At 41.6% G+C, this 16108-nt stretch overlaps 2 protein-coding genes across 2 annotated transcripts in view; one reads left to right on the top strand and one right to left on the bottom strand.

Annotated features, from left to right (window-relative positions):
* gmeb2 (glucocorticoid modulatory element binding protein 2) overlaps nt 1–5261 on the bottom strand; it is an 8083-nt gene extending 2822 nt beyond the window's left edge. Inside the window, exons 1-6 of the mRNA XM_005950413.3 lie at nt 4986–5261; nt 4385–4547; nt 3810–3889; nt 3470–3594; nt 3292–3395; nt 609–766 (exon numbers count right to left, since the gene is read on the bottom strand). Of these exons, the coding sequence (XP_005950475.1) occupies nt 609–766; nt 3292–3395; nt 3470–3594; nt 3810–3889; nt 4385–4527 (610 nt within the window). The 5' untranslated portion in view covers nt 4528–4547; nt 4986–5261. The remainder of the gene's footprint in view (nt 1–608; nt 767–3291; nt 3396–3469; nt 3595–3809; nt 3890–4384; nt 4548–4985) is intronic.
* A 1856-nt stretch (nt 5262–7117) lies between these two features.
* Nucleotides 7118–16052, top strand: LOC102297297 (nudix hydrolase 20, chloroplastic; the record flags this gene model as incomplete). The annotated part of the gene is given in 5 exon segments (XM_005950415.3): nt 7118–7271; nt 7353–7594; nt 15541–15604; nt 15687–15817; nt 15934–16052. Coding segments are annotated over 5 exon segments (626 nt in total), but the record flags the coding sequence as incomplete, so codon positions are not given.
* Between the last annotated feature and the right edge of the window lie 56 nt (nt 16053–16108).

The raw sequence follows: 16108 nt of genomic DNA, 5'->3' as shown, positions 1-16108 counted from the left end.
CCACGGCACCCGCCCGCCCAGCGAGGTGACGACAGTACAAAAGGCTGATTTGAGATCGCAAACTAACGCACAATGTAACACGATCAAGTCTGATAAGAAGTCCTGCACACAAGCACTCTGAAAAGGTTAAATACTGGATTCTCTCAAATTACATTGTGTTGAAAAATATACTGCACAGTGGGGTTTGTATCCACTACAGTTACTGTGTATTAATAACAAGTCCAGACCTGAGCATGGTGCCATTGGTTTTCTGTTTGCCTGTGACTATACTGCTGGATGAAGGTTTTAAAAAGCTCTTAAAACTGTGCTCACACTCATACATGGGGCCAGAGCCGAACCTAAAATCTGTGTTGGCAGGATTACATTAAGTGAAGCTAATGCAAAAGATTACTGATTAATCTTCAGGATTCTGACCTCATCATGTTTGCAAACCTGCACATGGAGATGTAACACACTCCAAGACTCTGCAAAGTTATTTTTGTTTTCAGTATAGTGTATAGAATCTGTTAATTTTTACTGTTTAAAAGTGTTTATTTTTGCTTCATCACAGTCATTATTTTTATGTAGTGTATTTGATTTGCACCAAATCATTTTGTAAAAGGACTTACAATCAGCTGATGAAGGCGTGGCAGGAATCACATCGTCTGATGAATCAGTGCTCATGGACACTTTAGTTCCCACCAGGTCTATTTTAGTACTGCGGCAGGTGTTGGAGCAGACCTTTGTGTGGTGATAGAAGTCCAGTTCACCAGAGTCCATGATCTTCCTGTGAAATTAAATATGATGAAAGGCTGTTAGGCACAATTTGCTGTAACTGTCTATCATGTCTGACAGAAGAGTGCCATCGTGACGCAAAACATGTTGAAAATAAGTTACAATGCAAACCAAAGGCCAAAAAAAATATCTAGGGGAGAGTTTAAGTATAGACAATAAATAAATAAATAACCAGAGAGCGTGGGATTCTCTACAAGTTTATGAATAAATTAAATGCAAACAGGGGAAGGAAGAAAATATACACACACAAAAAAAGTAAATTTAAGCACTTTAAATTACTAGTTTGAATGAAAAAGTTCTTTTTTAATGCATTGCACCTGTGAGACCACCAGGCCCTCTACTGGTTGCTGTCGGGAACAACAAGCCGGCTTGTCTCTTTTTTCACTCGTAAATTCTCAGATATCTACCGTCAACTTAACTCTGCAGGAGCTTCTGACTCTGAAGTAGACTTCCTGTTTCCCCCACTGTCTTCCTCACAGTTATTTTCAAGCTTTACTCTTCCCTCCATAACTGATGTATCTAATCTTATTAAAAAAATCTACATCCTTCACCTGTCACCTTGACCCTCTTCCCACTGTGTTAGTTAAAGCCTGTCTTCTGGATTACCAATGACCTTCTGATGGCAGCTGATTCTGGTCTCCTATATATCCTCATTCTTCTTGACAGCGTTTGATACCATTTCTCACAATATCCCCACATACACCCCCCCACCCCTTGCTTGGATAGCCTCGTATCTCTCAGACCGCACTCAGTTTATCCAATTGAAATCACGCTCTTCAAGTCTCTATCCTGTTTCTGCTGGTGTGCCCCAGGGTTCAGTATTAGGGCCTCTTTTATTCATTATTTACATGCTCCCTCTTGGACATATATTCTGAAAATATAATATACATTTTCCCTGTTATGTCGATGACACCCAGCTCTACATTTCTTCTAAACCCAATTCATCCCTCCCACCTACCTCCCTCTCAAACTGTCTTATCGAGATTAGATCCTGGTTCTCCTCCAATTTTCTTAAACTTAACAGTAATAAAACTGAAGTTTTACTCATTGGCACGGCCTCTATCTTAACCAAATCCCACAGTTTTTCCATTAACATTGAACGTTCTCCCACCGTTCCCTCCCCTCAGGTTAAGAGTTTGGGTGTCATACTTGATAATACTCTTTCATTCCAGCCTCACATTAGTTACATAACCCTGTCTGCATACTTCCACGTACGTAATATTAACCGACTCCGCCCCTTCCCTCCTACCCATGCTGCTGCCATCCTTGTCCATAGTCTTATTACGTCCCGTACTGATTACTGCAATTCCCTCCTATTTGGTCTCCCTAAAAGGTCCCTTCATAAACTCCAACTTCTAACTCGTACTCCATTCAGAGCTCATATTACCCGAGTTCTTCAGCAGCTTCACTGGTTGCCCATAGAAGGATAAACTTTAAAATCTTACTTCTCACGTACAAGTGTATCCATAAATCTGCTCCTTCCTATTTGTGTGACCTGCTCCATATCACCACTGTTTCCCGCCCTCTCAGATCCTCATCTGCTATTCATCTTACTGTTCTGTCCTCACGTCTCAACACTCCGAGGAGCAGAGCCTCCAGCCATTAGAAATATAAACTCTCTTCCTGTATTCAAGTCACAGCTCCAAACACATCTGTTCAAACTGGCTCATTCGCGTTAGTGCTGATTTTTATCTTTTATCAAGTTCTGTTTTGCAATTTTGACTTATTTTATGTATTTAATGACTATTGCTCCTTTTATTAATGTTGTTCTTTGTAAGGTGACCTTGGCTTTTTAAAGGCGCCCTCAAATAAAGTCTAATAATAATAATAAAAATAATAATAACAATAAAGTCAAAGTTTTGCAGAAGACATGATGATGTTAAAAGTGAAGTAAAGAGACTTAGCCTTTGTATGGGTTGAACCCAGTTATGAGAGTGAGAGGAAGTTTAAGCCGCTCAGTGATGTCACATGATTACAGGCAGCATTCATTTTACCTAAATACTCTCATATTACACCTGAGACAGACTCATATTACAGCCCACGCTGGAAGGAATCATATGATGGCTAACTTGTGTGAAAGATTTTAAATATCGGGGGAAATCGAGCCATCAGGCCAGATCCTGGCTAGACCTTTCATATGTAAGCGTCAACATGTCCGACCAGTGGGTGTGTTGAGATTCAAACCTGTGCACGATTTTTAGTGAAATCACCTATGCCGTCAATTTGAAGCTCCAACGTCGCCTCCTTTTCGAATTACTGCATTCACAAACTTAGGTGTCCACGGCACCCGCCCGCCCAGCGAGGTGACGACAGTACAAAAGGCTGATTTGAGATCGCAAACTAACACACAATGTAACACGATCAAGTCTGATGAAGGCAGCTATAAGAAGTCCTGCACACAAGCACTCTGAAAAGATTAAGTACTGGATTCTCTCAAATTACATTGTGTTGAAAAATATACTGCACAGTGGGGTTTGTATCCACTACAGTTACCGTCTATTAATAACAAGTCCAGACCTGAGCATGGTGCCATTGAGTCGGATAGCTCTCTTCCAGTCCTTCAGAGTGGATTTCCCTGCTAAACACACAAACTCCTTTGGGCTGATGAGCTGCTCATTGAACTGATCAGAGAGGAAAGAAAAACAAGTCAGTGTAGATTCAGGACAAGCTAAGTGCTTTAAAAATGACTGTGTACCTGGACACATTTCACATTTATCCCAGGGCAGACGAATTTCTTCCAGATCAGAGTGGCTTTGACGTCTCCGCATGTGATTGGGTAGAACACGTCAGCTTCCACATCCACCTCTTCACTTAATTTCACTGCAAAGACAGAGATGCAAACATCTTCATAAGGACACATAGTAAACTGTAAAGTAAACCATCACTTACACGTTCTTTTATTTACTTCTGAAAAATTCAGAAGAGTGAAAAATGGCAAGGCAGTTTATTCTTTACAGAAAATTATGCAAACAAAGTGGAAAACAAGAAAAATTAATCCAGCTGAAGCTAATAAAGAAAAGTTCAGTTCAAATTACCAATGACTGCGTCTTCCTTTGCCAGTGAATCTGCTCTGATGGCCTCTGCTTCCATTGGTGCTACTGTGAGGACATTCTCCCTGAAGGGGAAAAAACAGCAAACTTCTGCATATCAGTACACCTGCTGTATGTGATTTCATGTACAATATGTTATTTTGTATATATATGACTGTCAAGTAAGTGGAGTTGGCAGTCCACCTACAGTATTTCTGTTCTTTATGTAGCTATTCTGCATCTTATTACAGTTGTTTGAGTTTATTTTTAATGTTGTATCTCTCTCACTTTGTATGACAGTCATTTTATTTTATTTATTTTCCATTTTTGTACATGTTGAGTGATTTTACATTTCTGTGTTTGTTGCATTTCTTTGTAGCGTGCACTTTTGCATATTTTTATTTTGTGTTTTTGTCGACATCTTGCTCATCTTTGGACCTGTTTGTGTCTCTGTATCTCTTTATAGCAGTTTTGCATTTCTATCTCACTATTACTCATCTTATATCTTTCAGTAAATTTGCCCCTTCACATTTATTTTACATTTTGACCACAAGGCCATGTGTGCAGTGAGTATGTGTTACCCGGTCTGAGGGGTCAACTCTGCAGTGACCAGCACTGCTTTATCCTCCTCTGCCACAGAGGGGAGGTCCTCGCTCCCCGACTCCGGTAAGGTGACGATCACAACCTCATTCATTTCCTGCATGTTTACCTCTGATGAAGCCATGAAGACTCGGAGGAGCTCACCTACAGACAGGTGACAGCAGGGGGTGGACAGATGTTACTGATTGTATAATGTTGTAAAAGATTTAGTAATTAGAATAAATGATCTCCTGACTATAGCAAAAACACACCATAGTTCAGAGAAGGGTGGGAATGTGCAGAATTATTCCAGTAATACTGGGAATGACTGCAGAGCGTCCGTAACTGTATACGGGGGCTCAATGGCTGCTAGCTGTAGTAAACACTGACAGCATCTACTGTGTACTTTGTCAACACTGAAAAACTACAGGAGACATCACTGTTGTGTGACGGAATTAAATTGTTGGGGTTTGAATTTGTTTGCAACAAACTAACTAACATATTGAAATGAACTGAACGTGTTTGCTTTCTTGGCCTGATCGAACAGGATGTAACGACGCTCCCGCAGATTAGAGTATTATAGAGGGAGCTGAATAAGCTTACCTTGGCCTTGGGACGTAATGTTGAAAACGGTGTGTTGGTGTCGTCCCGACAGAAAGGATGCTATCTAGTAAATCTGAACCTATTCCAGTAAATTACTGTCAAAATATAAAGCTGATGATATCCGTCTCTTTTCGTCTTCATACAGAAAACTGTCGCTCTATTTTTGAAGCCTAAATTTAAAAACAAATACAATTAAGATTTCCTGCTCGTACCCAGCTAGCATGAATAGTTTTCTGTATAGTTCTTCTTCCTTTGTTATTTTTCTTAGTGGTTGGCGCTCCCAGATGGTACATTACTGCCCTCCATTGGTGTGGAGGCTGAAATGCCACAAAATACAAAAAACAGAAGCTACCTAACAAATTAGGCTGTCTTAAAAATGAAATATAGCCTGATATACTGGCTATATCAGGCCAGTATATAAAGAACGTCTTCAGTTCTTTATAAATAAATCAATAAGGTCCAGTTTGATTTCAGTTTTTGGATCAGTTGTCTATGCATACCCTCATATTTCCAGCATTGCAATAAAACATGTTCTATGGTTCTCCACTGCAGACACATTTTCCTGTGTGGTATTTTTCTGTTTAAACCAGTGTGTCCAAGTCTAAGTCCAGATATGACTGTCTCCTCTCTGCTGTTCTTTCTTGTGCTTCTCGTTTCTCTGTTTTCCTTTGAATTTTGTAAAAGCACTGTCCCTTCATATCTTCCTTTCAGTGCTCTCACCACCTTTCCTATATTCCTTGTCTTGTTATGCCCTTCATCCTTGTCCTAACAGAGTCTGTTTGGCGAGATCAGCTGAAAGACTCTTTGTGGCTTCCTTTGCTGTCCTATCCTATGCGTGCATGTGTGTGTGTGTGTGTGTGTGTGTGTGTGTTGTATTTTCTGTTCAGTGATTGCTCCATTCCCAAGTTTCTCTCTTAGGAGCATTACAATTAAAAAATAAGAAAGCTATCAAGACTTTTTACATGTTTCTATATTTACTAAGTTTCAATAAGTTTTTGTACAGCTAATTGTTCTTGCTAATAATAAGAAGGAAACAGTTAAATGCTATAAGCATGAGAACAAAAGGATTATTACTTTTCTAAAATGTATTTATTTATTTTGCAACAAAGCCAGATCACAGAGCCTTGCAATAGAAATTGGCAGCACACACTAGCAGCCATAGCAGCACAGAAGTTTCAGAATTTTCTAAAGTAAGAGATTAAACAAGACATTTATGGGTGTTATCAGCAAACATAAATGAAATTAATTTGTTCCTGAAAACATGCAAGTGCATCAATCACCAAAGACTTAGCAGATTTGGGGCTTATTATCATTAGGCTAGAATAATGTTGATAACAAACAACAATAGGCAAACAACGTGGTTTGTAAGCATGTCTAACAACATCAGGACATGGTCCTATTGAGACAACCAATGGAGTCCTGGAGTCTCCTCCCACATATGGACCAGGAAATCACTGAGCTCCAAAACAGTCTGAGGTGTAACCTGGTGGTGTTGGATAGACCAAAAATAAAGTCCCAGAGGTTTTCTATTAGATGGTATCAATTCCACCATCCTCCAGGAACTACCTTCCTGCTCTCACCACATAAGGAATATATAAATATATTGTGTTGACTGTCAAGTCTATTTTATGTACAGAGCACATTTAAAGAGGAGAAACTGACCCCAAGTATTTTGAGGGCAGACACATTAAAAATCCAGGTTAATAGTTTTTAAAAAAGTTTTAAAATACACTAAAGGTTAAAAGGTGTGTTTATTGTGTTAATTAATTATTGTGGAAAGTGGAAATAACAGTGACTTAGTAGTCATTATAATGTGTTTGCAAATTTGCAAATGTATGAAGATCATGGCTGCTCTCCTCGAAATAAGCTGCCTTTCTAAGTTACATTATCAGTATTGATATACAGGCCCTGTATCGGATCAATACCAAAATTTGCAATATCATCGCATAGCACTAGTGGGGGGGAGACCTCATGATAAAATGATGGAGATGAGATGTGAATGGGCAAAAAAATAAAATAAAATAAGAATCTTTACTACAGTGACCTTTTTGTTGCCGTCATTTTTCCCGTTACCCAGCGGGTCAGTGGAAGTGCTGCCTGACAAGCAGATCTCAGGGAGAAATCTCACTACAGCGGCTGTATTGTGGGCATGCGCAGTAGAGTGGCTACAGTGCTAGCAGCTGAGTTGTGTGTGCAGTTATTTAAAGACATTTAAAATGGCTAGTTGTTGTTGGGCAGAAAACATACTCCAGCTCCTCCGTAAAATGAATAACTTTTATTTACCAGGTATGCGGGTGACAGTAAGAGAAAGGATGAAACGGATGAAGGCAGTTTGATAAGTAACCACGTCTAACTTTCTCTCCACAGGTTCGTGTCGTTCAAGCTGCTTTCGTTTTGAGATTGAAGGAGCCCAGGTCGGCTGGATACCTCCTCACGTAGCTTCGCTTTTAGCACGCTATCCAGACGTGTTCAGTCCGCCACACCAGGGTGCAGTGACCCTCTGCCACGGCCTGGACTCGTACGAAAAGAGATCCGAGGCTGTGAGTCATGTACTGCAAGCTCTCAGAAAGGAGCCCTCTTTAACCTGCCTTAAAGGATGGAGAGATGAGGTGAGGCGCGCAAGTCAAACGTCAACGTATACAATTGTGTCTTTGTGTGGTTTTTCACTGGAAGCATTACATACTCTTTACCCGTGGCCAACTGTATCACGAGTTGTAAAACTAAGCCTGACCCCCAGCCCTGTGCCAAAGTCAGAATTTACTAAAACGTTTCAACTTTGCAAGCAACGTTCCCTCTAATTTTTCATGTGTCTGAGCGAACACACAAACTCCCTGAGCGGTCCCTTGGACCACTGTGAGCAACAGCAGACGTGTGCACTGTGGTCACGCCAGCATCGAATCCATCCAAGTTACATGGTTTATTAAAATAAGCAAATTACAGCATTTACATTGATGTTACTACTTTTAATTAACTGCTTTAGCCCACTTACACGGGCGCAGCCAGTCACTTACTGACTAACACTGCAAAACAGAATTGTTAAAGTTTCAATTTTAATTTTTTTTTTGTGCGGAACGCAGATTTTTTGTGTGAAGAGACCGTGTCAGCAGTGCGCAATTGCGCACGCGCGCAGCTTAGAGGGAACATTGTTTGCAAGTGTGTCCTCACTGCAACATCTGAGACTCAAGTACGCGCAAATGTAGAGGAAGTAGTGTTTGTAGGAACTGAAGGGTTCCTACAAACCTTTAGCGTTGTGGGTGGATTACACTGTCCTCTGTTTTGTGCTACAATTTGTCCTGTTTTCTAAATCCAACATGAAAGTGAATTAAAAAAAAAAAGTATTTTCTTCATTTTGTTACTAAGAATTTCTTGTGTTTTACATGCTTTATTTTGCACTATAGTGAAATATTTCTGTATACCATTCAGAAATTAGTTAGTTGTCTTTTGCAATATAAAGTTTTTTATTTGTGTGTCCGGGTCTTGGGGCAAATATGGGGCCGGGTCTTGTATTGGACCGCACTATCTGGACACGGCAACTTGGCTTTGCAAAACCTTTCACATTAAATGAGCTACTACATGTATTTTAATTATTCTTAATTGTTTTGTTATCTCTATAGCAAAACAATTAAGAATAATTAAAATTTTACATGCCACAGATGTATAAATCAAGCACGTAGCAAATTTTGTGACTCCAATTCCAGCTATAAAGTGTGTTTTGATTTCTAGGCCTATGCCCTACAATAAACACTGCTTTAAAAACGTTTTTGCCACCTTTCTTAGCATTAGTTTTTATGTGCCTAGGCCTAAGTGAAAGTGTGTGTGTGTGTGTGTGGGGGGGGGGGGGGGGGGTCATATTTCTGTTCCACTAGTACCTACTTGGCTCCACTTGGCTCGACTCGGTTTTTTGGGTTTTCCATTAGGTAGTAGTTCCTTATTCCAGGTACTTTTTTACTACCGTAATTGTCGGGCTATAAGCCGCTACTTTTTGCACAAGCTTTGAACCCTGCGGCTTTTAGTCAGGTGCGGCTTTTCTATGGATTGTCCATGAGCGGATTTGTTTTGTTTGTTCTGCTGTTGTACGGCACTACGTTGCCTGGCGGAAGGATCGGGGTTCAAGAGTGGTATGTTGGTCACATGTCCATCCGCCAGGCAACGTAGTGCCGTACGAAGTAGCGCGAAAAACAAACTTCAAAGTAGCGCTACGCGTTCAGCTGGAGGCGTGGATGATGAGCGGCGATAAACTTGCAAAAAGCAAGTTATGCCCAACTCCACCATTGGATTCTGACAGCGTGGAAAAGTGTGAAAACATCCACGATCACCAACGGATTTCGAAGGGCTGGACTGCTGCATGATGGAGAGGAGGACACCGCCACGGCCCTTCTGAGGGTGTTCGACTCTGACACTGACAACGAGGATTTGTTTGGTTTTGAAAGTGACAACGAAGGAGAGAAGCTGAGAGTGGATGACGAAGCCATCCTGAGCCTGTTCGTATCCGACACTGGAGAAGAGGACTTTGGTGGTTTTAGTGCGCAGGAAGAAGAGAAAGATGGTGAATGACTGACTTTTCTTCTTGTTAAAGCCGTGTCACTGCACCTGAGCCTAAAAGGTAGTCCGAATCTATTTTTCTGGTGTGCTGTAGGTTATTGTTATGTACTACATTTGTTACTCATTTATGAAGCACAGTACATGTTTCGTACTTGTAATTACCGCTACTTGTACATATACCTAAAAAGTTATGCAAATATGTACCCATAACTTGTTTTTCAAAATATTAATAAAAGGGGTGTGTCTCCAAACAGCCATCTCTTTCCTGACAATTCCCTTTGTGCATATTCTCTTACATATGATAAGTCAACATTGAAACACCTGCGGCTTTTAGTCAGGTGCGGCTAATGTATGTACAAAACAGGATTTTCCCCTGATTTTAGCTTGTGCGGCTAATATTCAGGTGCGCTCTGTAGTCCGGGAAATACGGTATCTGTTGGGATTCCAAGTGAGCAGAGTCGATCCAAAAATGTGACATTGGTAGACTGCATTCCACCGATTGCCAGTCAGTGACATCACTCAGTGCTGTGGGGGGGCTCCCACGCAAATGCAAAGCAGAAGATGAAGCATCGCCAAACTAACTTCATTCCAAGCCAAAGACCAGAAAATATGATGAACAGCCCCTGCTGACTTCAGCACATCCAAGGAGGAACAGTTCATTGATCTAACCTCTGATTCAACAAATAGGCTGCAGTTTAGGAGGCTGTACGAAGATTTTCTTGTAAAACAAAGGAGCCTAGTGAAAAAAAAAAAGTTTGGGAACCACTGACTCAATGTCACATAAAAGCAAGTCCTTCACAAAAATCAAACCTGCCATTTTTGTAATTGGGGAAGTGTCTACGCAAATACCAATACCTTAGACCAATCATGATATGCATATTTATTTGGTCTTGGTGACTGATGATAGTAGGAACCAGGCAGAACAACCTGAAATGAGAATGTGTACCAGGAGATCTGTGAGCTGATGGCTGCTCAGGGATACCAGAGGACGTACCAGAGCAATCTCAACAAAAACCTATCAAATATAAAAGCGATTGCAGGACCATCAAGGACCACCACAGTCAGAGTGGTTCAACTGGAAATGGTTCAATCAAATGGACTGCATCTGCAGGCACTGACCGGCAAGTAACAGGAGGAAGATTGGGCTTGACTCGGCTACAGCATTGTTGGAAACCATAATGAGGATGGTGAGTTCTTTATGGGTTAATGCGTCTTTTATGCTAATTATCCTATTGGTGGTAAGCTCACTTTGAACTCACAAGAATATTTTAAAGGTAATACCATTGTCTCCTATATGCAGACAATAACCTAGATGGTTAACTATCAACTCTAACTCCAAGTAGTCACTTCCAAGAACAAAATATTTTTTAGCTCCAAGTGCATTTCCACAATATTGTTTTTAAACTGGCTTTCATTAACCATCTCCCATTTCTGCCTTTCGCAAGAGGAAGAGGACCCACACCAAACCGGACCTGACAAGTGTACTTGAAGAGATGCATGCTCAGTGTCCTAAATCTGGCCCACCATGAACAGCACAATCGATTTGCTTCTCAGTGAGAGATGTAAGGCAATGGAGCAAGAAGCCATCTTCCAGAGGAAGGAGATTACAGAGTGCTACCTTCATCCAGGCATTCCTCTTTGTGCTGGGTGAGCTTGTACAGGCAATGAGTTGCCAGCATGAGTGACATTTTTACCCCTCAGCTATGAAAGGCTGATGTGGTATCGTCGTCACCCTGTTGGCGAGCGTGCAGCATGGACTCCTAATTTTGTAAATGTGATAACTCAAGAAGGAAGTCACGTAGGACATTTAAATTGAAACCATAGGTGCAACTACTAAAAATCGGGGACAGGTTTAAATCTCAGTGACCTTGACTTGAAAGGTCAGAGGTCAAGTTTTCTGAAAATCTTGTGAAAGCAATAACTCAAAAATGTAGGATTTTGAAATTAATACCATAGGTGTGGCTAGTAGGAGGCTGAGGGGTAGCACTGGCAGTCACCAGTATTTTTACATCATGAATGCAATAAATGTATATAGTTTAACTTTTCAGCCTTCATTTTGCACATTGTAAATCGTTTGGATTTTGCTGCTGACTATAATAAAGAATTCAGTGACCATTGTGTATGTGATTTTTTTTTTTTTTTTTTTTTTGGGGGGGGGGTTGTCTGTTACAACACCAGTAGGAAAGAAGTATGAACCAAACAATTATCAGTGAAATTTTGGTGCAATGACAGCTCATTTGTAATAAAAAGTAACCAAAAGAAACAATCTTCTTCACCAGGTAAAGTCATCACAAAAAACACTATATTATTGGATGCGCCAATGCAGAAGATATTGCACACTTTAGTTACTGCAACAGTATATCAAGAAACTGTGTCATACTGGTGTCGGCATTTCCTATAACTCTGTTAGTGTTTAATAGGATTTAACATAACACAAACAAGTTAAATGTATCTTTTAACATTTAATTTGTATCACTGAATCTTGGTCACCAGGAAAAATAAAACTTAGAAACAAAGATGGAGACAGAACACAACTTTATTGTCAAAATTAATAGTGACATTAAACAGGAGTACGTTTGTGGGGACATGACTAGGAAGGCAACGGCACCTTCCCTTCAGTCTGCTGAAAGCATTATCAATAACCAGCCATGCTCAAATGATTTTCTTTTTTAAATGTCCAGTGTCATGAAATGGTTTCAAGAACAAGCCTTGCAAGGGACAAGCTGTGTCTCCAAGGATGTAATAGCTACCACACAAATGTTCTTGATGTGAGCTGGTAAGAGGTTTTCCCAGCTAGCTAACTCCCACAGTGTGAACATATTGGTATGGTATTCAGTTATATTGGAAAACAGCCTAATCCAAGTTGAGTCTAGTTGAGTTGACTCAAGATGAGTAGGTACTAGTGGAAAAGAGGTTCATTTGTCCTCTAAACCTAAGAACTGGTTGTGCTACCCTTGGCAATGAGAACTGCAGTGCAAACCATTTGTCATGACTTGCAAGTGTATTAGAACATTATCATGCTGTATGGGTTATACAGCAGGATCATGCACTTCAGTTTCAGAGTACTATATGATATAGCAAAATAGTATTTTTTTTTTATTTTTATTTTTTATATACACACACACATGCAACGGCAAGGGGAGAACAGCCCACCTGAGATTGGGAACTGACCTGAAAGACAGGATCATTGCGAAGCTTGAAACCTGGACTCTCTGTAGCCGATTACCAAGACTACGTAAAATACCCTTTGAGGATCTACTAGGTGATGTGAATGCAGCACTATGGACCATACCTACTGCAACCATCACCGAAACTAACCAGCTGATCTACATCATGGCAGCAGTGATCAACGAGGTGCTTGGCTACAAGTAGAACAGCCACAAGGAGCAGTACAGTCCATGGAAAAGGAGGCTAAAGGCCAAGATCAAGGAAGCACGGAGGAAAGTTAGCCAACTATAGGAGCTGCAAAATGGTGCGATGAAGAAGGTGCCTAAGAAGTACAGCACGCTGTCTCTACCTGAGGCCTTGGAAATTACCAAGGAAAGACTGATAGCCTTGGCCAGCCGCTTTAACACTTAGAGCCCCCGAGAGCAGCCAGTTGGCTACACCAGAGAGATACACCAGAGAGACAGAAGGCAGAACCATCCAAGGTATACAGAGACTGAGCAATACTGGAAGAGCATATGGGAGAAGGACACAACACATGACAGCAATGCTCAGTGGCTAGTGGATCTAAGAGCAAACCTCAGCAACCTCCCTGAACAGAGACCAGTAACCATTACAGTGGCAGACATCCCAGAAAAGGTCTCCAGTATGAAGAGTTGGACAGCACAAATGAACCAGCTGCTAGTGGATGAGAGACACCCAGAATGGTTAACTGAAGGCCGGACGGTCCTGATCCTCAAGAACCCCCAGAAGGAACCGGTTCCATCCATCTACCGGCCAATAACCTGCCTCAGTACCACATGGAAACTCCTGTCAAGCATCATAGCAGCTAAGACGAACAGACACATAGCTCGATAGCGGGGCACAGAAAGGGATTGGCAAGAGGAGGAGCCAAACGCGAGCTATTGGTAGACAGAGCAGTTGCCTGAGACTGCAAGACCAGGCTGACCAACTTATGCACTGTCTGGATTGATTACAAGAAGGCCTGTGGCTCAATGCCGCACACCTGGATCTTGGAATGCCTAGAACTATAAAAGATCAACAGGATCCTAAGAGCCTTCATTCACTTGCTCAATGAATACCTCAGGCAGCAGAAACCCAAGAATGCAGAGAAAGAGGAGGCACCATTATGGAGGGACAGGCCTCTGCACGGTATGTACCACAGGCAGATATCAGCCACCTCCGCTATCTGCCAGTGGTACATACCGTGCAGGGGCCTGTCCTTCCATGATGGTTTCTCCTCTTCCTTTACTTTCTTGGGTTTCTGCTGCCTGAGGTATTCACTGAGCCAGGAAGATGGCCCCCTTCTTCCTGATGTATTCATGGATGTTCGTTGCCTCATCCTGGACCGTGGTGCTGACACTCACTAGCCCCCGGCCTCCTTCCCTACGCTTAACATACAGCCTCAGGGTGCTGGACTTGGGGTGAAACCCTCCATGCATGGTCAGAAGTTTCCTGGTCTTGATGTCAGTGGCTCCTTTGGCCAGCTTATTAACCGAGCAGGGTGCCTGATCACGGGCAGGGCGTAGGTGTTGATAGCCTGGATCTTTTTCTTACCATTCAGTTGACTCCTCAGGACTTGCCTGACCCTCTGCAGGTACTCAGTGGTTGCAGCTTTCCTAGCGGCCTCTTCATGGTTCCCATTTACCTGTGGGATCCCCAGATACCTGTAGCTGTCCTCTATGTCTGCAATGTTGCCTTCTAGTAGTTCAATCCTGTCAGTTCTGGCTACCTTCCATTGTTATCATCAGACTACATTTCTCCAGTCTTAACAACATTCCGATGTCGTTCCTGTAGATAGATCCTGGTGGATCAATGAATCAATGTCACGTTCACTCTTGGCATACAGCTTAATGTCATCCATGTAGAGGAGGTGGCAACGGCTCCATTCTGTAGCCAGTATCTGTAGCCAGTCTTGTTAACGGTGTCACTGAGGGGGTTCAGGCCTATGCAGAACAGCAGTAGATCCCGCACTTGATGTTAACTTGTGATATTGGCTTGAAGTTGGGCTCTAGTGTGTACGCCACATCCCCACTGAGTCCTTGATGGTCCTGATGAAAAAAAATAAAAATATATATATATATATACACATGCACATACATATAGTGATTAGATTGCTCAGATAATAATAAAGTGTAATAGTCCAGCCTAGAATTAATAAACATGAACACGCTTTTCAACATCACTCTGAGAAATTATGTTTCTAATTTTTTGCAATATCCTGCAAATAAAAAAAAAGCACTCCCACATATTTTATTAAAGTGCATGTTAAAGGACATGTGCTGGACAAATTAGCTCCAAGATTTATCACAGGTAATGCCTTAGCAGTATTTGATTAAAAACCCTGCTTATGAGGATTTAAGACCAAGTAGAAAAGCATCAGTTTGATTTGACTGTAGGAAAAAATCACACAACATCCAGCCCATAAAGGGCTGGATGTTGTGTGGGATTATAGGATTATGTAAATGTATCTATTTAAATAATCCCACTAACTGCATGACTTTGACTGGTGGAAGAAGCCGGAGAACCTGGAGAGAACCCATGCAGACACAAGGAGAACATGCAAACTTCATAAAGAAAAGCCCCGCCAGATGGTGGAGTCAAACCCAGCAGCTTCTTGCTGTGTGGCAAGAGTCCTAACCACCATGCTAACCAAATTGCATTGCATTACATTTTGGCTTTGGGTTCAGTTGTTTACTTCTCTGAATGGTTATAAGCAGGTGGAATGAAAAGGGCAAAGCAAGATAGTTTCACTGTCTTAAATATAGGTGGAAGGTGTGAAAAAATGTTCAAGGTTAAATCAACTTACATGTTCTCACTTATAACACTAAAACATCTGTTCTTTCAGAAATACAGTGTAATGCCCAGATTTTCAGACTGCCCTTTGATGTGGATGGAAAGAACAGCTACAAGTAGGTTTTGGAGCACCGTCTCAGGCTTTTATATTATACCTGTATTTGAGCTGTATGAGCAGACCATGCTGCTACACTGCAGGTCTCTTTGGGGTGAAGCGGTATGGAGTTCATATCAATGGCTACACTGTCAGTGACAGTCAGGAGGTTTGTATGTGGTTGGCACGGCGCTCCCACACCAAGCAGACGTACCCTGGGCTCCTGGATAACATGGTAAGAATAGACTGAAACACTGACATACAAGACAGTGTGATGAAAGCATTGGTGCAGCATCTCATGTCAAGCTATTCCACTTCAGTTTCTTCAGCGTATTGCTTGTATCCTCAAAGGCAGCAGGTGGGCTGGCTGCTGGTGTTGGCATCAAACACACTCTGGTCAAAGAGTGTCAGGAGGAAGCCTGTGTTCCAGCAGCCATAGCTAAGAAGGCTCGTCCAGTTGCAACAGTAAGGTGAGCTTGATACACTGCTAAGAAGAAGGGGGTTAAAGAACAACGCTAAGGGTAGT

The sequence above is a fragment of the Haplochromis burtoni genome, unplaced genomic scaffold (genome assembly GCF_018398535.1).
Source record: "Haplochromis burtoni strain Fernald_Lab_line unplaced genomic scaffold, NCSU_Asbu1 Contig_782, whole genome shotgun sequence".
Taxonomy (NCBI): domain Eukaryota; kingdom Metazoa; phylum Chordata; class Actinopteri; order Cichliformes; family Cichlidae; genus Haplochromis; species Haplochromis burtoni.
The sequence above is the reverse complement of the archived record's forward strand: the minus strand, read 5'-3'. Positions and strand labels throughout refer to the sequence as shown.